At 38.0% G+C, this 21715-nt stretch overlaps 1 protein-coding gene across 2 annotated transcripts in view; it reads right to left on the bottom strand.

The window, feature by feature from the left end:
* Positions 1-21715, bottom strand: part of CCSER1 (coiled-coil serine rich protein 1) — a 712792-nt gene that overhangs the window by 512403 nt on the left and 178674 nt on the right. For both annotated transcript variants that reach the window (XM_026101188.2, XM_026101190.2), the window contains exon 5: positions 20720-20840. In XM_026101188.2, the coding sequence (XP_025956973.2) occupies positions 20720-20840 (121 nt within the window). The remainder of the gene's footprint in view (positions 1-20719; positions 20841-21715) is intronic.

Genomic DNA, 21715 nt, shown 5'->3' with positions numbered 1-21715 from the left:
TGAGGAATCTGGGTTTTATTCTGAAAAAAATCTGCCTTGAATGAGCTGAAAAAGACTGCATTATTTGGATTAAAAGTCACATTAACATTTTAAGAGAAAAAAAGATGTTTTTGCCTTTAGACAAACGGAACATAAATCATGTTTATATAAATCATCTATACAACCAGGGATTTCCAAGAAAGTCTCTCTACAAGGTAAAACAGATACTAAAGGAAGATACTAAGCTTTTAACACATCAGTAACATAAAGCAGAGCTCTACACCCTTACTCAAAACTGGATTAATACAAACACATTCAGTCTTTGGCTGATGCTTTCTGAATGGAGCCGTTCTCTTCCACTGCATTGTTCTATCAGTTTTAGAGATCCATCAGTAGCAGCATCTCCAGCTCAGCATTAAAGTCATCCATGCAATTTATTTCCAGGGTAGATGAAGCTCCAGTGTCCAATGACATCTTAACAATACCTCTGGTTCCTTAGATCTCCTACAGTACCACTATTCTGCTGCTTAACTAGATTTACTCTTTCCTGTATGGGACTAAATAGAGGTTAGATCTGTTTTGTGCTCAGAACACTACATTTAATTAAACATAATTGGTTCATATTCTGCCCTCAGATATGCATGGGTAACTCCTATTCTTCTGAACTACTAACCTCAACTCCCATTGACCAATTTCCTTTTATTCATGGAACAAAAAAGTGGCCAACAGCTGAAGTCCAAAGCAGAGGTGAATTTAACATGCAACGAATATGCACACTATACTTCGGGGAAGCTTTTGATCTGGAGTGGCTAAAAGACACTTTATGACATTGATGTAACAGAACTTTTAAAAATGAGGAATTTGACTGTGTAAAAGATGTACCCCTAAATTATCAGTTCAGTTTCAAAAGCAATCCTTTTTGAAAGCAAAGAATGAAATTTCAAGTTGCACTAAAATCTTTTTGAGAAAGAAAAGGTGATGGTTTTAAACTATAACAAGGAGTGCATGTACAACTTCAAGCTTTCAACGTATACGGTCCCACCTATATGCTAAGATTTTGGCCTCACTTGAATCTACATTTCTGTGGTTCTCTTCCAAACAACAGCGCGAAAAATGAGCTGTTTTGCATGACTGTGGTATGAACAGTTCATGCAGGAACAATAAATATCTTTGATCCAGAACTCGGCAGGTAACTAGATATGGAGTCTTCTTTTTAAATGGCCTGTTTTAAGCCTGTATCCCAAAATTCCTAACAACTTGAGATTTTTTTTAACTGATTGTCACAAAAAGATGTGTTTTACATGGGAAAAATCATGGGAAAAAAATGAACAGTGAAGTCTGTTCAGTCATTCTGTTTTACTATACACCAGACTTCTTCCAGGGGCCCTGACTTTGACAGCAATAGGTGCTTACACAAATTCCACCCCTTACTAACATCTACCGTAGCATGCTCAATTTTCTACATACGTCATTCTTCTGCTCCTGAAAATCTACAAAAATGAATGTTTGAGAAAAACAAATACTGTAAACAGTGCTACACCTTATAGCCTGAAAATATCTGTTAATTAAGGCTTAGGACACATCTGTTACCGTGTCCTCACCAAAAGACCTCCTTGAAACTCAAAGCTATAAATTAGCTATGTAGTGTTTGGCTGGGGATTTGGCCTATGAGGGCAAAAAGCTCCTGAAACAGATTTGCCATTAAAAAGAAAAGGAAAGAAAAGCAGCCTTTATTTCACTGCTAGCTGTTATGCTTTAGAAAGTTCCCAATTCATTCTCTAGCTCCAGACATTCACTCCTCTCCCTCAGTCGTCTGCTTTAGGTTTCTCCTCCGAGTGATACTGAATGCTGAATCAAGTTTTTGGGTGGCTGCAGCCTAATTTCAAGAGGGAGGGGAGGACAGGAAGTCAGGAAGGCATCAAACTCACTTTTTACCATCCATATCTGAGAACACTTATAGCCCAAATGGATGTTGCACAAACTGAGAATGCTCTTCCCAGTTTTTGATTGCCAGCTTGGCAAAACTGTAACAATATTTAGAAATCTTTGTGTAATGCTCTGGTAGACTTCAAGACTACAGTTTAGACCATCCTCAATGCTGGAAGGTTTCTGTGCAATGCCAAAGCATAAGAAACGAAGGTTGGAGTTTGCAGGAGGTGACACTTCTCTCAGAAAGCATCTATAGAAGGTGTAAAGCTACTGCTGATTCAATTAGGACACTGGGAAAAACATCTTTACTTTTGAAAAAGGTGATTTGAGATCTTTATCAAAAGTGCTCAGGATATAGGTTAAACATTCCCATTTGGAAGAAATAAGATCTTAAGTATCTAATAACTAATACCTAGCTAGAGCTCCATTACCATGAAAGATTTCAGTCTTCCTCAATGAAATCACTATAAATAGCAAATGGATTTATAAGTATCATTAATATCTAAAGTGAATTTTAAATGTATATGTAATAAAGGACAGAAAAGGTAAGAGATCACCAAATTTCTTTTTAATGGTTAAAACTCTAGAAGAGATTCTTTCCCTCCACAGTCCTTGCCTCAAAAGACAGAAATAGCTTGGATTATTCAAAATGAAAACACAGTCCACTCTTTATAAGGACACAGCCTTCACCTGTTTGAATTACAGCTTTCTCCTTTGTCTCTTTCCACTGACCAGCTGAAAATATCTGACTAGTTCTGCTGGAAATAGAAAATCTTTTATCTTATTTCTGTTTTTCTTTCAGTTTTCCAACCAATTTCCCTAAAGCTATTTAAATATTACCACGCAAAAACACTTATACTTTCTTTTCACAGACTTACACACCATCTCAGTTTGCTTGACTGAATGAAAGAACACTGGATAAAACAGCACAAGCTTGCCACAAAGACTTAAATTTCAATGGACCAGTCATTTGCTTAAATTGGAATAAGTATGCAGATCTTCATAACACTAAGGTTAAAGTTTTAAAATATATTTACTTCATTATGACACTTTCAGACTTCAGATAAAAGTGTATTTATGGTAAGCTACATTTTCTGCAAAACTCATTACATCAAAATTTGTGATGGAGTTTCAAACACAGGAAAAAACAGAAAAGGGTTTTAAAATACTCTTCTGTATCTGTTTTCTTCTCTCTTTTCAATATAGGATCTGAGCGTCAGCAAAGTTGTATGAATCCAATCCCACAAAGTTAGCTGACTTGTTAATGTTCTCTAATACACTTAGCCGTTGTATGTCAGTTAAAAATATATATTTTTTTAATAGAGGAATCTAAATCTATATGTAAGGAACTATTCATACAAGATAAAAGCCCCAGTCTTATAAGCTCACATGTGTATAAGGACAGTCATCCTCTTCTAGCTTTCGGTAGTCATAGCAGCCCTCTTGTGCAGAACAAATTACTGGGCAGAAACACTCAGCATAATGCAGGAACCAGACACATTATCATTAAATATACAGACTTCATAATGTCAGCAAATTAAAATCCAGAAAGCAAATCTCAACTGTTAAACTGCTTTACATAACTACACTGTATCTGCATTGCCGTAAGAAATGGGGAGATTGTAACTACTCTTTCGAAGGCAGTGTGACAGCTGTCACATTTTGTACTTACCTAGCTATATAACTCATGGGCAAGCTACTCCTTTTAGCTACTTTAGTTCATCACTATCTGGAGGAAGGTCCAACCTCAGGATAGCTGTGATCTTCAATCAAAACTTCCATGCAAATTTTCGCTGACCCAAGATTTGTCATTACTTTTGCTTTGGCAGATGGCTAAAGCTACTGTGAACTGAACTTTAAAAACTCCAAAGTCTTTGACCAATATATGATGTGACATACTCACATGGCCGTCAATATGCATCTGAGGTGACAGATCTTTAGAACAGACATGAATTTTTCATTGGTGTGCTTGAATGAACAAGTTTATCCCTGTGTCATCAATATACAATGGGATTCCTAACCCCAAGAAGCCTGAGGAGAGACGGCAAGGTAGCAAACTTGCTTTTTGCTCGTCAGCATTCGTACAAGAGGCAGGGCTGAACCGTGTCCATTTCCAGCAGCAGTCCTGATCACAAAGCATATATGCCGGTTAGAAAAGGATGTCCTAATGTAAGCAAGTACAGATTCAAGACTAGATGTCTCACAAAATTTAGTCGCCCTATCAAAATGAACTACAGTTAACCCCCCTTGCAACCAAAAATGAGGAGTTAATAGAGATTAGCATGTGTTCTATTCACCATCAACAATGATGAATGTTTATACGTTATATTAATCAGTACAGTTCTCTCCTTCCAACTCCATGGAGAATCTGTAGAAAAAGGGCTACAAAGTAAAAGAAAAAAAAAATCTGGATCAGACTGGATAAGAGTATCTCAAATGCAGAACAACTGTGTCAACCACAGAAATAAGCTATAAATAATAAATCCTGCATATTGTTTCCAGGTTAAAGTCAGTGTTAAGTAACTACTTATGCCAACAGTGCCATGCAGAACTACTGCAGACATGTTAGGCAGTATTCCATTCGAGCTCAAATACTCAATTTTTCAGCAAAACTAATGAACAAATGTGAAAATATAAAGGTAACTGCTGTTTCTAGAGTCCAAGGAAGCTTGTGCAGGAGCTGTTTTAAGGTTTCTCTCCATAGCACTGTATTGAACCACTGACACCTACAGGCATAGTTGCATATAGTCATTTTTCAAGAATGTCTCAGTGACTTCACTGCGACAAGGCATGATGCCTCCGAAGCTGAACTGTGCAACTGCCTTGGAAAGCCTGATTTCTTTGCAAGGTACACAGGAACCCAATACTTTTCCCCATTACAACAATGAAAATGAAGCAAATGAAATTCTTCCTGCATCATCGGAAGTTCCCTGAGCCTCTTTTTTTTTTTTTCTGGCGTAAAAAAACCGTACGCAACATAGCTGACCCTTACGAACACCACCTAGGGTCAGTTAAAGATAGAGCGCCTGTATACATTTTGTGATACATCAGAAATCTTGCCTACCCACAGGAAGCTCCTGGTTTGGGCAAGAGGCAATAGCCCCCTACTCACTTGCTGATGATCACATTTATTTATAATCTCTGCTGTTAGTTTCGGCTATTTACTAATGACTTACTTTCATTATAAAGAATAAGGCAGATATATTTGCAAAGTATTTTTAGAATATGTTCAGTGTCCGAGGAAAATTAGTTCAGGCTACATGCTTTCTTCACCCAAGCGAGGCTAACTTAAAGTAACCAGCAGTATAGAAAAGTAACTTTGACTACCAAATGAACATATGTATGAAAATCATAAATCCATATTTTTAAGACAACATAAAAAAATAAACTAACTGGTCCCTTAATAATGGCTTTTCACAGAATTTGCATAGAAATATGCTTCCTGCATAGCCAATGCTAGCAAGAATAGTGCATAAAAATAAACCTTGTGAAAGATCTGTTTTACCTTGTATTTATTTTGCAAAGGTCGTTCAAGAAAACAGATAAATGTGGCAAATCAGGACAATGCCATCGATAAGAATAATGGAAGTATGGCTGCTTTCATTTCATTGAAAAGAAAGTGATCGCTTTATGGAACACTGATTGCTCCAATCATTGGAATACCTGTAACCCCATTTATGAATCCTTAGTGATGGCTAGGCTCAAGGTAGCTTGCTCCAGCTCAAGTTATAAAAGCAAGCTATAAAAATGTACTCATTTTTTCTTCTCTCATGCTAAACTTCATGTTTGTCTTTTATTACCTTTTTGACATGTTCTAAGGTCATCTTTAAAGCAGCTGTCAACAAGTGAAGGAAAAAACAAAACCAAAAACCCTTACTTTCTGTCACTGCTACAAAAGCTATTCTCCTCCTAGACGAGGTACAGCAGGAAAAGCTGCCATTGGCACTCCTGGCTCTGTACAGACTCCTGTTTCGACAGAATGAGCAGTGCCTGCACTCTCTGTGTAGCCTCGCTAGCCATGATATTACCGGGCTTGATGATGTGAAACCGGCCTCAGCCAAGGAAGTATATCAAGCAGATAATGCTGAGCCCTAAATTCATTTCAGTTCCATTAGCAATTTGTCTGCAGGCAGCACAACAGGTTTGTCTCAATTCCCACTAAGGCAATTCCACAAGCTTTTCTGCTACTGCTCTGAACAGGCGCGGGATGCTAAGGCAGCAGCACGTAATACTCACGGTAGCAGCACATTTACAGCATACGGCCTTCGCAGTGGTGTTCGGTGGCAATGGCGGAAAGGTTTGCAAAGAGCTGCTGACAGAGAGCAGCACAAAGCCTCCCACAATACCTACCTTGCTGGCTTCAAAGCCCCCAAATCTGTCTTGTCCACAGACAAGAACGTCAAGGCCAATGAAGACGTGGGCAGCCAAGAGCAGGCCGCCGAGCTCCTTCACACACAACGTTCCCTCCGTCCCTAGGACTCTTCTGTTCATTCAGTTCTGACAGCAATTTGGAGTTAGATGAGAAATTTGAATTTATTAAGTGATCTAAGCACATCAAAATAGGTGAAGACCATTGTAAAACTACCCTTTGAAGACAAAGCTGTCTCTAAATATTATAAGATCAGGATCAGGTTAGAAATAATTTCTGAATGTAATTTTTTTTTTCAGTAGCTAGATGTATGCCTAAATTGCACGATGCATGTTCAATCCTTGTCCCTTATAACAGAGACGGTCTATGACACTTCGCCAGGAATTTATTATACATTATTTGTAATATGAAGATAATTTGTGAGGATAAACACAGAAAAAATATTTGTTAGGCATTCAGATACTAATGTAACGGAGGCCGGCTTGCTTCTAAGGCAGATTTGTCATTACTAGTAACCTTGAGTGATTTAAAGGCACCTGGATGCTGTATGAAAAACACTTGAGAATTGGAATTTGAGGAAGAGATGCGCTTTCTTTTCAAAAATTGCAGAACACAAAAAATTTCAGTTTATGACACTGTGGCTATAAGATACGAAATACTTCCTCAGCTTTGAAAGGTAAGACGTAAGAGAAAAGTAACAACATGCACAGGCACAGTGAAGATCCTAAGCATTGAAGCAAAAATGAGTCTAAATCTAGAGACTTTTCCTTCACTCTCGATTACACACACATATGTCATCTGGTCCCAGGTCTCTCAATTATGATAGGGAAGCATTTTCCATAACAAGACAGAGTCTTTCTTTTTTTTCTCCTACATAACTGTGAAAAAAGGTCTTCAAAAAACAAGAGTTGTAAAGACTTTTAAATATATATCTTTAATATGCCCCTGCATGTGTATTTGTCAATCTACGGTACTCTTACTTCAGTAGTGAAAACAAATACGTCGCATGGTACTGTGCATAGGAAAGTATCTCCTTTCATTTCAGAGGTAAGCACAGAAAATTAGATGACATATTTCACAAAGTTTATATAACTGCTGGGTTGTGGTTCAATGTCAATACATTCAAATATCTAGAGTTTTAAAGAGAGAAATACAGAACACAACCCAGTGTTGTTTAATACATATTTAAATAATAGCTGATTATATCTCTTCCAGACATTTTCTTTCTTTTAAGGGCAATCAAAGAACCTTCTCCTTTGCAAAATCACTGTCATATCGTGAAAGTAAGTGTGCTAATTGGCATCAGCTGCAGATTCCCTTACTCCAAGGGAGCCAACTTTTCAGATGTTGCAAACTCTGCAGATTGTGCCAGTTTGAGTACAGGACAGCATTCCTAACCATCAAGCTGCTAGAGCAACTCTCCTTCCTCAATAGGTAAATAAAAACTCTAATTTAGATCAAGTATACAAGCTGATTTAAATGTTTTTAATTAACATTTGCTCTACTGCAAGCTTGATGCTGTAAGTACCCTTCCTGTCTGACATCACTTCCATTAACAAGTATCAAAATTGAGTTATGGATGATTAGGTGAATAGCCAAAGAGAAAGAAAGAATAATAAGGTAAATATCTGGTTTAGCAATATTTTTAAGCATTGCATGCATAATGTCACTGTGCAACCCTATTTTGAAAGCACTTGAGCACTTCTGAATTTAATGATTGGTGGCCAAACACAATACAGAGCAACTTTTCCTTATTTTCCTCCTCTTCTTCTTGTGCATTATTTCCAGGTTAAGAGAATAAAGAGAAAACACCAAAGAAAGTGTAAATGATAGTATAGACAGCCAGAGCGAAGTAAGATTCATGAGGACAAGATTAGATCTCTTGTAAATGGTCCCAGAAATAAAATATCTTGTCCACATTGCTGTTTCAGTCACTAATCCTCTTTGCAATGTGTTTTTTGCCACACAGCTAAAAATTCCCAACTCCAAAAATGAGTGGCAAAAGAGTGAAGGGGGGGAGTCAAAAAAAAAGCACTGACATATTGTAGAGAGGTATTTAAAAGCTTTGGGTTCAAATATTTTATATCACTTAGTCTTTTCCTCGGAAACCTTTCATGGGTTCTTTGCCTGAGAATAACATTATTTCTCTTGTATACACACAGTGGTTTGTAATGCTGAAAAACCTCTTCCTTTAACTGTTCCCATAGTAACCAAAACCATTCTATTATATTCATTTAATTGTTGCCTTTTCAAGTATAATCTATTATTGTAGCTAGAGTCAGCTTGTTCTGTTGCCATCTAAATTATGGATTCTCTGAAGTCTATCAGACATTCAGTATAAATTCAGGTTCATTTTCTATCATTTGGAATTTAAAGCACTTAGCATATTTTGTTATGTACTACCACATTAAAAAATAATTCAAGAATAAGCATGCAGATGCTGAAAAGGTGCAAGCATTAAATATAATTTTGAACAGGTGAATTTTACTGATCTAAACTTTATATATTAGGATAAACAAGTCCTGATAGAGCTGACAGTTCCCTATGATCTGAAGGGGGATATGACTTCCTTCTGAGACTTCTTGAACTATGGCTCAGCTTTGTGATTAACTTCTGTACTGGACTTCTACTGAACTCCAAGTTCTGTAAATGCATTTGTGTTTTTATGCGACACCCTTAAAAAACAGAGGTAATTTCTAGGAGAATAAACTAAGAGTGATGATATGTCTTTGCTTTCTTAAAATAAATTTTTGTTTTAGCAGTGTATTCTCTAAATTTTAATGATAGTGTATGATTTTAAAATGGAGCCATGAATTGGAGTATAGTACTTGAAAATAATTACAACTAATACTTATTATTAGACATATTTGCATTGCTTCATTCCAATTCCACCTTATATTAATACCTTCAGTTCTTAAAGTAAAATATAATTAGTGTTTTATTTCCATGTATATTTGCTCCCACAATCCCAGCACATGATTTAGAAAGGAACATGGTAATCCTACTTCTGAACACTTGTGCCTCTACACTGACCTAAAAATGTTATTTTCTGGCTCCTACATTTGTTATACTAAATACTGTCCCTTGGACAAAAAACAGAGGAGTTTTATTTATATATGGAGATATATGGCACATTTTTGAGTACTGTAACACAATTTGCTATAGTGACCATTAACTGTCAACTCCGACAATTTTATCCTGACCATTAAAATTTTTCCAGTCAAAAGTATCAACTTTCTTCCATTATTTATCCAGGTCCAGATAAGGATTAGAAAAGTAAGGCTCAAAGTACAACCCCATTAATATGCCTAAGGGACCTTAATGCGGCACAAAATGACCTGGCATCACCTTACCACTAGCTCTTCTGTCAAATGACTTCTGGTTTTGCTGTTTTGGCTCTAAACTGTATGTCTGAGGCACATTGATGCAATTAGCATTACAAAAAGTGCTCCTTAAAATAAAGGAATGCCTCTCATTCTTGCTTCTCATAACTTTCATGCCTGGCTGTTTTGTGACTGATTTGGGGTCACTGTCATCTCTGTTCCTCCTACTGCCAGGAGAGATGGGCCCTTTTCAAGTCATTATCTTCCAAGGAAGCAAGCTGGGCACATAATAAAATGGTGTATAAAGAATATATTATATAAGAGGACTTAATAAAAAAGGTACTTTGAATACTCTTGAAAATTCAATGTTAAGAAGCTTGAATAAAAGGCTGGGGATGGAGGAGTAGGTTGGAAGGACAGAGTTGGAGGAACATTATCATACCTTTAGGTAAATATGCCATAGGCTTTTGTATAAGCAAATAAACAAATAATTTACCGAGAGTGTAGTTTAAAAGCATGAATGATTTAAACATGGGAAAGTTTACCTCAGAACTAACTCTTCTTTTTCCCCTGCCTGTACTTCCCTTCATTTTCACTGCAGTAGCACATTCCCAGTAACCTAATAATCTCTTTTATCTGCGTTTCCCTCCTACCACTTAATCTTGCTCATCCCAGGAATCCTCCTGGGATCTAGGGGATTTGCTGAACATAAAACAGCTGATCTTTGAGTAGAAAAGGGAGAGAACTGCAGGTTGTTTAAATTGTTACCTACGTCATGCTTTGATGTATATGTACCTGCTTCTGAAAAACCCGCTTCTTCCATCCTATGCACACTTCTTTCTGGCCAGCTATCTTCACGTGCAGGTCGAAACCGAGACTCCGCACAGCTCTGTGGGACTCTCAGAGTTTCATAAACCGCTTAACCCCACTGCAGTGCCTGACACTGCAGCTCAAACTTACATATTCCTAATACTTGCAAGTAACCTGTAACATTTATTTCAACAGTTCAATAAAGAAAGAAACAGGTATGATGCAAGCACTGGCCTCTTTTTCTTTCCTTCTTTCTCTTTCAAGACATTTATCAAAGCTGTACACAGCTGACATGGTGAGCTGCTGTGAGGGAAGCTCTAAATCTAGATTATTAATAGGTGGACATATTTGCAATATATGCTGAAACGTTTCTAATCAATGTTGTAGCAGCAGGAAATGTTTGGTGCTCAAAAGCTACAGCCTACACCACTGTGTAACAAGAGAGAGGATTAAAGTCCAAAAAGCAAAACAACTTTCAATGTTCCTTTGAGTCAAATCCTACCGCACTCTCGAAGACCTAGTAAATGGACCTGGCGCAGGAAGCACATGAAGTACTTGTAGGTATGGCACGGGAGAAGAAATGAAAAGAAAAAAGTCTTCCTTCACAAAACTCAGTAAATTATTCCATTGCGGCTACTGCTGCTACTGCTGATAAAAAGCAGCTTGGCCAGTAGATCTCCTTGGTGCATCCCAGCTTAACCCTGCTCCTGCAGCACAGGAGGAAGAACCACTTTGTACTTGCTTCATAACTGTACGGATAGTTCCTGTGGCCTTCGGCTATCTGAAATTCACTGTTGCTTGATACAATATTTTGTCTTTAGGACTGAATTTTATTTCAATATAATCGCAGATGTCTGTCTCGACCCAACGGCAGCAGTGCTGCATGCATGGTGATGTGGTAATGCTCTGGCCTTTCCCTTCACCGCCTCTCCCTCCTGCCTCCTCTGGAGCGAGGGAGAGAAAAAGGAAGGGCAGCGCCACCACTTCACCTTTCTAGCTGTACGCCCTCACCCCTGCTATCAGCAAATCCATGCCAGTAAATCACAGTGTATTCAATATTCAATGTAAACATGTATTTGGATTGGTTACTAAAATCCCTACTCCCAGAGCTATCCCTAAGCACGCTGAAAAGGTAAATACAGGAGTAGGAGAGATATTGCCTCTCTATCTTCAGTCCCTCCAGGAAAAAACAAAGAACAAAACAAACAAACAAAGGAGCTGGAAGTGAGGGAAATGAGAATGCTTTTAAAATTATTTCTATCTCTTCCCCAATACCTCTTTTCTCTGCAAAACAGAACAAATCTTGCCCTTAGAAATACTGATATTCAGATTGTGCACTCCTCCGGAACCTCCTTCTCCATGCAGTTCTGCAAAACAGAAAGTGAAATCGCACCGATGGTTTGGGCAACATAACGTGCAGGTGATCTGTGTGTTTCCACATAATTCATTCCCTCTAGGATGGAGCTAGCGCCTCAGACCTGGAGCACCATGAAGCAATTCTGGCGGCACGCTGACTGAACCTCGCTTGCTCCACCGCTATTACTATTTCAAGCCACAATAATATGACACAGATTAGTGTAATATTTTATAACAAAGTTAACTCTAAGTACGGCCACTGCACAGGATGATGGTTTTTAGGAAGGCTTTACAAAATGCATGGCTTAGAAAACCTTTCAATAAAAACAGTAACATCACCATCACAATATTATTGTTTTTCACTGATCAGACGCGAAAGAGCATCTGATGTTTTCCCTGGAAGCACACAACAAGCTATAAAATCAAACGGTGGAGCCCAATAGCTATATCATACAATCACAACGGCAAATCTGCCTATTTTTTCCCTGACATCCCTCCTTTCCCCTTCTTCCAGTGAGAATAAGAAATTGCCGAGAAATGCTGTTCTTTGTTATGCTTCAGTGATATTATGAAATTACTGTGAAAGTAAAACCAGTACATCTCTGCTATGTACTTAATCTGTTTTTTCTAGTTTTAATCTACAGTGCATTTGTCTAACCAAATTAAGTACTTCACAATCTTAGTATTACATGTACAAGCATATTTCCTTCATATTTATTTTCCACTGTATGATGCTTTAATTGTTCACAAGCAATAACATAGTTGATTAATTTTTTACATCTGAGCTGCAATTATGCTTTGAAATCTAATTTCCAAGAACTGGGCTTGTACTTTAATACGAACACCACAGACTTCTAAATTGCAAAACAAATTATCCCCCTCAGTCTGCTCTCCCTTGCAGCCCCGCCGTAGCCCTCAGAGGACCCTACCGCATACTGCAGGTCCTGCTGCACAAAAGCATGGGCCCAGACCTGCTTTCAGTTCCTCCTGAGACGCTAAAGCTTGCACCATCGCTGGCTGTGCTGAATAAAAACTTCACACCTCCTTTACAACACACTTGAGGCTCAGCAAGTACGGATGTTCATTTTGGGTGGCTATGTCTGACAGGAGTCTAGCCTGGATAAAAACGAAGCCCTGGTTTTCCACAGGGAAGTGGGGTGTTTTTTTGGTTTTGTTCGTTATTGCTGTTCTTTTTATCCTAACGTAAATGAGTGGGTCCTTTTCTGCACTGCAAACTGTAGCCTTGGCTCAGAAAGCTGCTCTGTTTTCATGGCATTTTACAGTCATTCCAGTAGGCAATGTGGTTTGGAGGGCTCAGGCAGCTGCCACATAAAATAATGGAAAGCACCATAAATTTATCAGAATAACAAATCTTAAAAGAGATTGAGGCTACAATTTAGGACAGCAATTTTTTAAATGCGGATCTCCAGATTAAAAAAAAAAAAATGATGTGTAATTGCCTAAGCCTGCTCCATTTGCTCAATTCCCTAAAACTTCCCAACTGTTTCTGCCTGCACTCCCTATGGTAACCTGTCCTTTGCTAAGAGCCAGGTAAGGTTTTATTTACTTCAAATAAATCACCTTTTAGACTTGTTCCGGAGGTTAAGGACTCTCAATAATCGTAATCATTCCAATTTCATCCCATGATAAAATCTCAATACAAAACTCAAACTGCAAAGCAAGTCCTATCTAGTTGTAACTATGAGTTAGGTTTCACTGGTCTCATTATAATGTATTTGTCAAGAATGTTTTCCAATGATTATTCAAGGCCATCAGCTTAGAAGAGCCCTTTGCATTCCTACCGTGCCTTTCAGCAACACCTAGGCTCAAGCCAGTTGTATATATTTCTGATCCATCCATTTCATGCACTAAAAGATACTTTTACCAAAAAAATCTGCTTTAATACTGTTGCAGTCATTTGGTACACTACTTTTTTCTCCAAAATAGATTTCAACTGGATAAAACTCTTTTCATGACTTGCATACTCAAGAACCCATCAAAAATAGTGGTATCAGCAGTTTTTTCCAAGTTAAGTCTACATGACCGTTGGCCAAAAAAGCCAATTTTTTGTTGCTGAATGTTAGGTGTCCATGCTCTTCTCTGTAATCTAAATAACATTTCCAGACACTATAGCACACAAAGTGATTTTCCATTCTTATACCAAGCACATCTTAAACACCTGCCTTTACAAGTCTATCTGGATGAAAATTGGCAGCTTTTCACATAAAATTAAAGATTTTCAAATTAAAATTAGAAACTGAATTTTTTCTTTCAAATTAGAAGCTGCAAAACTACTAATCTTGATGTATTTCCTTCAGGAAGATTTCTGGAGTAGTAGAACGAGCAAATCAGGTGACTAAAGCACCTACTACTGTAGAAATGCCAAATGCAGAATAAGATGGTTGACAGAGAACAGAAAAGAAAAGATACATGGAAATGCATCAACTTCAGTTTAATTTAGGAGGAAAATCATCTCAAGAGTGACACATGAATGGATAATCCTACTCCAAAAAACATTCTTATTAGAGTTATGGTCAAAAATAGAATGACTTTACAGTATCAGAAAAGTATATAAGCTTAGGGATGTAAATGGAACAAAATTATATTTTATTGCTGCCTGAAGCTAAAGCAGAATTGCTTTCTAAATGTAACTGTGGTGTGGTGACAAAGGTTTCAGAATAATGACTTTAGGTCTAGTTAGAAAATTACAGTCATTGAGGCAGCTATTTAGTCCATCGTTTGCTGCTGAAGCAGAGGAAAGCTGCAGTCACTGTTACCAGAACCGCATTCTCCCTAGGCTGCGGAGTTCACTGCTTTAAGTCAGCTCTGGTCCCATTCTCTGTCACTGGAAATTATCACACCTGTTTTGACTCTCCATGAGTTCTACAGGAATTTTCATCATTTGGAGATCAGGCACATCATATTTCAACAAAGCTGTATTATCCTTTGACATTTTTATTTTCTTAGTTTTCTCTTATTAATTAATAAGGAATAGCTACACAATGATACAATGCACTAGCCTTATTTTGCAAAGAGCAACTATCCCAACATGGAAATGCCTCGGTGCTCTTGCTCCTCTCTGCTTTGATTCAAAGGGACCCAGCTCAGCACTGTGACTGACATGCCTTCCCTATGTCTTTGGGTGACCTGCCATGAGGTTTAGGCATGTCAGTAATACTTCAAGGGCAACGACGGACACCCTTATGGCTAATTGCCCATTACAAACCAAGTCCTCTTCAGAAGGAGAAGGAAGCATTACAAGCAATGACCATACATACTTAAAGGAGCAGAGTTTTTTGCACCACAACGCAGATTTTGTTACGGCAGGGCTATCGATACACTCTGTATAGCATCTTTCCTCCACAGGGCAATTGCAATCATTCCTCTGCCTCTTGCATTATTCACCACCACACAGAAAAAGACAGGACTTGAACTATAAATAACTGAATATAATATTGAATGCTATAATTACAATTAGCTAGTGGCTCTCAAAAAACAGCTTTTTCAACACTTGCAACTAAAGATCAAATTAAGCTACACAGAACTCCCTAATCCTTTAGCTGCAAACAACTGCCTAAAATAATTAAAACACTTAACTATATGGTTTTCCTGCTGATCTTTCCTATAAATTGCTAGCTACCATGACTGAGAAGCAACGTGAGAACTGCTGATACTCTCATTCTATAACCAGATAGAAATTTGGTTCCACATTTGCTTTGTAGTCTAATTATACTTCCTTTGCACAACCATTATTTATTTTTTTTCTGTACAAAATCGTAACTCATTTTGGCTGTGGTAGGACATAGAGAAAACAATAGAAACATCAGAATTTGATTTGTTATTGTTCATTTTTTCCTCTCGGAAAGCAGAAAAAAATTACCAATCCGAGCTGCCTAAAAGAGAGCCAATGTCAGGTAGGAGTTTCAGCTAGCTGGGCTTAGGGGAAAGCAGACAGTACGTCATCCATATGTGCGCACCCAACCCCTCCGGCCTGGGCCCTGAGGAGACCCAGGCCTGGCTGGCTCCCTACGCAGCATCCCAAGCACCCGTGTCTGTCAGGCACTTCAGAGAACGTATCTGGTCCTTGCAGAACTGTATTACTAGTCCAGGAAGCAACCAGTACTAGCTCATTTGACTATTCACAACATCAGTATTAGAAGTTCCTCACTAAAATTTTAAGCACGCCTTAAAGAAATGCATACAAATTCTACTTTTTGGCCTAAGTATCAATAAAATCTTGTAGTGGGAAGTATACTATAATTCAGGTGAGCTGTCTTTTACTGTTTCGAGCTGAGTCTAAATGAGAGTTTTCAAACCAATGTAATTCTGGAGCAACAGTGGGCATCCATATACTCTCAGTATTACCCAAGGAGCAATGCTTTCTTAGTGCATCATTGCAATTACACCAGAGACTGAAACAGTTCAATCATCTTTTAACGGGTTGTCCAAACTAGTCTGAAAAGCATTCATTTTTCACATTACTGAAACATGCCTTCTTGAATGGACTGTCAAACCAGATACAAATCTGCAGGGGGATACTACAGCCCGGCAAACTGGCTGCATTAGAGACCACACCTCCTGACACCACAGAGGAGCAACGAGTAGCACTGAGGTAAACTAATAGCACTGTCACTCTGAGCGAAGAACTTCTCCCCAGAGATTTATCAAAAGAAGAAAAAAGTTAAACACAGGAAGAGTGAGAGAGAGAGAGAAGAGAAAAGAGAATCTGTAACTCAAAGAATTGAAGAGCAAACTATAATCAGCTTCATTTCTATTCCTTTTGAAAGGAAGAATGCAAGGCTGTAAAAGTCAACAAGGACTACCAGAGTCTTCTAATGTAACAATTACATTTCTACAACTTGAAGTTCATGTAAAAAAAAAGGCTCCTAAATTTAGCTACAAATTTACTACAGATAGCAAATATGGAACATACACGCACCAAAACCTTCCCAGCTGCCAAACTGAGTACCTGTACTTAGCAGTTCAGTATACAATTGCACTGATGCACAAATTCTTCCATTTACCCTGTTTTCCATCAGTAAGTATCCAACCAGTTGCTGTTACTCCAAGGAGACTAGTATTTGAAGCTGAACTCATGCACGAGCATCTTGCTCAGGTAAGTACAGTTGCAAGGCACAAATTAAACAGCTTCAGCACACATGGGATATTAAAATGACTCACCATGTAGGTCCACTGATGTATTTATCAGAAGAAAAATCTGACTTGATTCCTAAGAGCGTAAAGCGCTGACAGAGAAGTTATAGCTTTTACTTAAGAACTTAATCTGGAAATGTTCCCTGAAGTTCATGAAAATATTTCTTTATGATATAGCAAACAGCTGGCAAATTCCAGAATCTGATTCATGCCATAACTAGTAGCTCTAAAAACAAATCAACAGAAATAATACCCCCACCCCAAGAAAGCAAAACCTACGAATGTGACTGCAGCTGAAGCACAAATGCACAAGCCAGCTTTAAGTGTTGCCATCACTTCTCTGTACCGCAGTGCAGTCATATCCAATGATACCATTTCAAAAAGGACACAAGCACCTGCTTAACTTTAAATTTACAATTAAGCACCTGAAGTGCACTACACTTTTCTCAAGCACTGACAGCATATGAACAGGTTTTATTCATTGTTTATATATAAACAGCAGCTGAATATTATCTTCTCAGAAACTGGTATGTTTGAGAAACTTCTGTTTCCTTACATACTCACTTGCAGTGTGAGCATTCAGCTGATACTCTGATCGCAGAGGCTGAATACGTTGTTTGAAAGCATAACTTCCAGTTCCCTGGCCCTGCCTTCTTTCCCATGCTCTCTGTAAGAACTCGAAAGGGAAGGGAGGATTCCTCCTGTCATTGCTCGGCCTCAGCAGCTGATTTATTTTTATTTGAATTCAGATAGGAAGGACTGAAGTTAAGACTATGCAAATAGAATAAACAATTCCAATTACTGTAGCATCTGTGCACCTTCAAGAGAAACTGACTGAATTATCACCACAGCAACGCAGAGAGGCCTCGAAAACCTGAACCGTTAAGCCAGCGTGGGTTTTAAGGCTTGAATTTCTACAAAATATAACAACAAATTAATTCAATATCCTAGACAAAGTGGAGGGCACAAAGGAAGAAGTAAGCTGGAGCTCACGTTTCTTGTTTTCTGTCCTGACCTGGCACTGACATCCAGACCATATGTTTCTCTGCACCACAGCCCGCTGGGGACTGGAAGGCCGAGAGCTACGAAGGGGGGCCTCTTGCTATCGCCAGCCGGACACACAAAGCACACTTTGCTGAGCACAAAAAACACGAAGACTTGTGCATTACTCTTCTATAGAACGCAGAGAAGCGCCTCCTGTTCCAAAACGCTTATTTACGAAGAGCAGCGAACCCCTTCGGTGCTCTAGCGGCCTTCAAAGCAACACAGAAAAACGGTCAAAGCACCTAGCAAGGACTGCATCTTCCTCCTGCAGGTTTCCTAGCTTCATCAAACAGGTTCCTTCAGGCTTGTCATGATGGGTTATGTTGCTGCCAGGCCTGTTAAAGGTAAGATGTTTGCTCGGCCTGAGGAAAGCCAGAGCTTTCTCTGCTTATTTTGCTGCTTCATTCTTATATTATCCCATTACTCATCTCTGCTGAATGACAGAGGAAGGGATTTTGCCCACAGTGCATGAGATGCACAAGAGTTAGTAATTCCCTACATATTGCTAAGAAACGGCTTTCTCACGAAATGTTTATGAACTTCAAGACAAAATACAGGAAAAAAGTAAATAAATTGGCCTTTTATTCCTCCAATCCTGATAATGTCTAATTACTGACACTTCAAAGAATCGTTAAGCTTTGCTGCTACCACTTCTGGCATGTTTATTTGCTACTTACAGTAAAATTACATTAAGCAAACACAGTACATTATTTAAAAACACTAAAGAGTTTCTTACTAAGACAAAATAACATCATTAGTCAAATATTACACAATTTACACTAAAGGCTCTTTTTCCCCCAGGCTTCATTCATAGCTTCTTGTATCCTAGAGATCTTACATACAGCTCTATTGCAGTTTACAATATTATTATTTTTAGTTATTTATAGCTGTTTGTTGTCTTATCATTAACATGTATTTTATCAGTTTTAGATTATACAGAGCTTCCTTTAGAAAGCAGTTCTTATTCTAACCACATTCTGCCCAAGGCCCTGAAGTCAGCAATGTTCTTTCCCAAGACTTCATTGCAGGAGAGCTGGCCACTGCTCAGCCCTTTGTGATATTCACACTTTTGCAACCATATAAAGCAAAACCATTGAGATGCACAAACAAGCATACAAATCAAAACATCTATGTTACTTTCAGGAAAGGTAATTAGGAATGCCAATAATTATAATGTGAAGATCCACGCAGATCAGCCCACAGAGGGACTCTGCACTCAAGTCAGTGCAACTCTGCATGTGTCAAGGGCTTCCTCTTGCTCGATGTTTACAGTGGAGACAAACAGATGATCCTGGCAGATTTAGACAAAGGAAGTGATACCTGTTTTGCTTTGATTAAAAGTGGATATGGGGAAAACAGTCTACATGCAGAAAGCACAGGGATGAAATCAGAAGAGGAAAGTGAAAGGGATACTGATGTTTCACAACTCTTGAGATTTCCTTGAATCAGTATGCTTTAATCCCCCCACAATTGCTGTGAAAGTTTATAGAAAATTTACTCAATTCCTGTTTGAACAGCATGCAAAAGATTTCTGAAAAGATGTTCCATTCCTCATATATTTGTAAGAAATGTTGGTTTAAAGATATTAATACAGTGATGTTGATTTATGTGAAATTCAAATATGTCTAATTTGCCTAAGCACAAGCTTGTTTTCCTTTTAAGAGAATCCCAAAGACCTACAAGACCAACGAATTGGAACAGTAGCCGAAGTCAGAGCACATTTCTGAGACCATATCATCTAAAGTCATACCAGTAAGACAACAATTAGATGCTGGGAGTATTTCCAACATGAAGTCATTCTAAGAAGAGCTAGATGATGAACAGAAATTGTGTTAAACTTTTAGATACAGGTAGACAGGGAAGAAGCAGTTGATCACCAGAGTGAAACAGGTAGCAGTTAGATTGCAGACTTAAGCCACATACTTGTACCAAGACTAGATGCGTCAGGGGAAGACAGACTTCATACCTTATAAGTACACCTTATTATAGCTAGTAACAGATATGATAGTTTATGTATATTTTAATCTGACTCAAAGTATTTGCACCTATGTTTCAGGCCTCATATCTAATTTACTGTTGTTGATTTTTACAGTTAAAAAGCATTCATGCTAAGATTTTATACAAAAAGAATTACTGATAGACAAGTTCTACTACTACTGTGTTTTCTTTCTTTTCCTGAAAAAAAAAGAAAAAAAATCATCCTGCCTGGCATTGCAAGATAAATGTTACTACTCATGCTGTGGTCATGATTCTCATCTAATGCAACAGGGCAAGATATCAAATTACAGTCAATTTAATTTAATAGGATTTCCTTGGAAGACCACTGCCACACTTCTGAAGATGCCATCATATCTCGTATCACAGCAGTAAAACAGTTGCTGAAAAATATTCAAGTATCTAAAATGAGCATTTAGGAATTATGTTCTTTCTAAAAATCAACTGTTGACTAGAAAACGTGCAAGAATAAAAGAACTATTTATACAAAAAGAATAATTGTATTAAGCCTGCTAAAAAGTCATTTTCTTGAAGTTTAAATGCCCATTTCCTCTGTGCACCTCATTACCAAAAGCCATGGAAAAGACAGGCTAATAAACATAAGGAAGCCTAGCCTCCGGTCAGTTTCTGCTTTTGGACATTCTTACGCAACCCCTGGTGAAACAGAAGAGAGGTGTACATGCATACCCACAAAAAAGAATCTGGCCTGATGTTTAAATTGCATTTATAAAAGATCATGTTACTTGAAGCAATAACTCACTGTTTAGACACATCGGGCATTTTTGTCTGTTCTTTTTTCCTTGTATCCACTGTCGGTTCTACAGGGGTAAGTACTACAGCAGCACATGAGACTATCGACTGGTATGAATCTTCCCGGCAAACTGCAAAGATAAAAATCTCAGTGTTAAAAAGTGAACTCAGTGTGTATTTTAAATGTTTTTTTAGAAAGCAAAATACATAATCAAGTCCTAGTGCAACAAATAAAATTGCAAATGATTTATCAGACTTCATTATGGCCTCCTGCAATGAAAGGCTTCATTGTTTTTCCACATTTCCTAAAGTGTTTGCTTGGCACCTTTTTGCCATAGACTGATGTGCCCATCATCACTCACTAAGGTTTAGCTTGCACAAGATATGATGCCAGTTTACTCTAGCTCACTGTTATGTCCGAGTCCTAAAAGGACTCATATTTTCACAAGTAACATCAGAGTATGATGCATTTCTTGTTCTTTTTTTTGTCACAAATTAAAAGTGAGAGCGGAAAGTAAGGGAGGTTTTCAGAGCAGCCTCCCACAGTTAGAAATTTCAGACTTGGTAAGAGACTAGTTTTGAGAAAGTCTGATTAGCCAGGTTCTTTGGCTTCAACCATCAAGTCTCACTTCAGTCCAAAAAGGCCAAATCCAAATGGTCTAGGAGTGATACCTGACATGCTGATTTCCCTTCATACAAATTATTTATGTATTGTTGTGCTGGATGATATGACTCAGATAATATTTAGAGCTGTAAGAACAATCATTTATCTCAGCTGAGCATCTGGCCCAATTAGTACTAATAAATGAATTCTCAAAAGCACCTGACCTCCAAAGAGGCAGCTATACTTGTTAAAATATATACATATATAGACATATACACATACATCTATATACCAAAATTTAAATGGCAAGTACTAGTAATTTAGCACTTAAGTAGTTATTTTGAAGGTGTAGATTTCCTTAACAGCCAAGGTCTACATTTATGAGCCATATAAAAGCTAGAA

This window comes from Dromaius novaehollandiae, chromosome 4 (assembly GCF_036370855.1).
Source record: "Dromaius novaehollandiae isolate bDroNov1 chromosome 4, bDroNov1.hap1, whole genome shotgun sequence".
Taxonomy (NCBI): domain Eukaryota; kingdom Metazoa; phylum Chordata; class Aves; order Casuariiformes; family Dromaiidae; genus Dromaius; species Dromaius novaehollandiae.
Note: the sequence above shows the minus strand (reverse complement) of the source record. Positions and strands in the feature narration are given on the sequence as shown.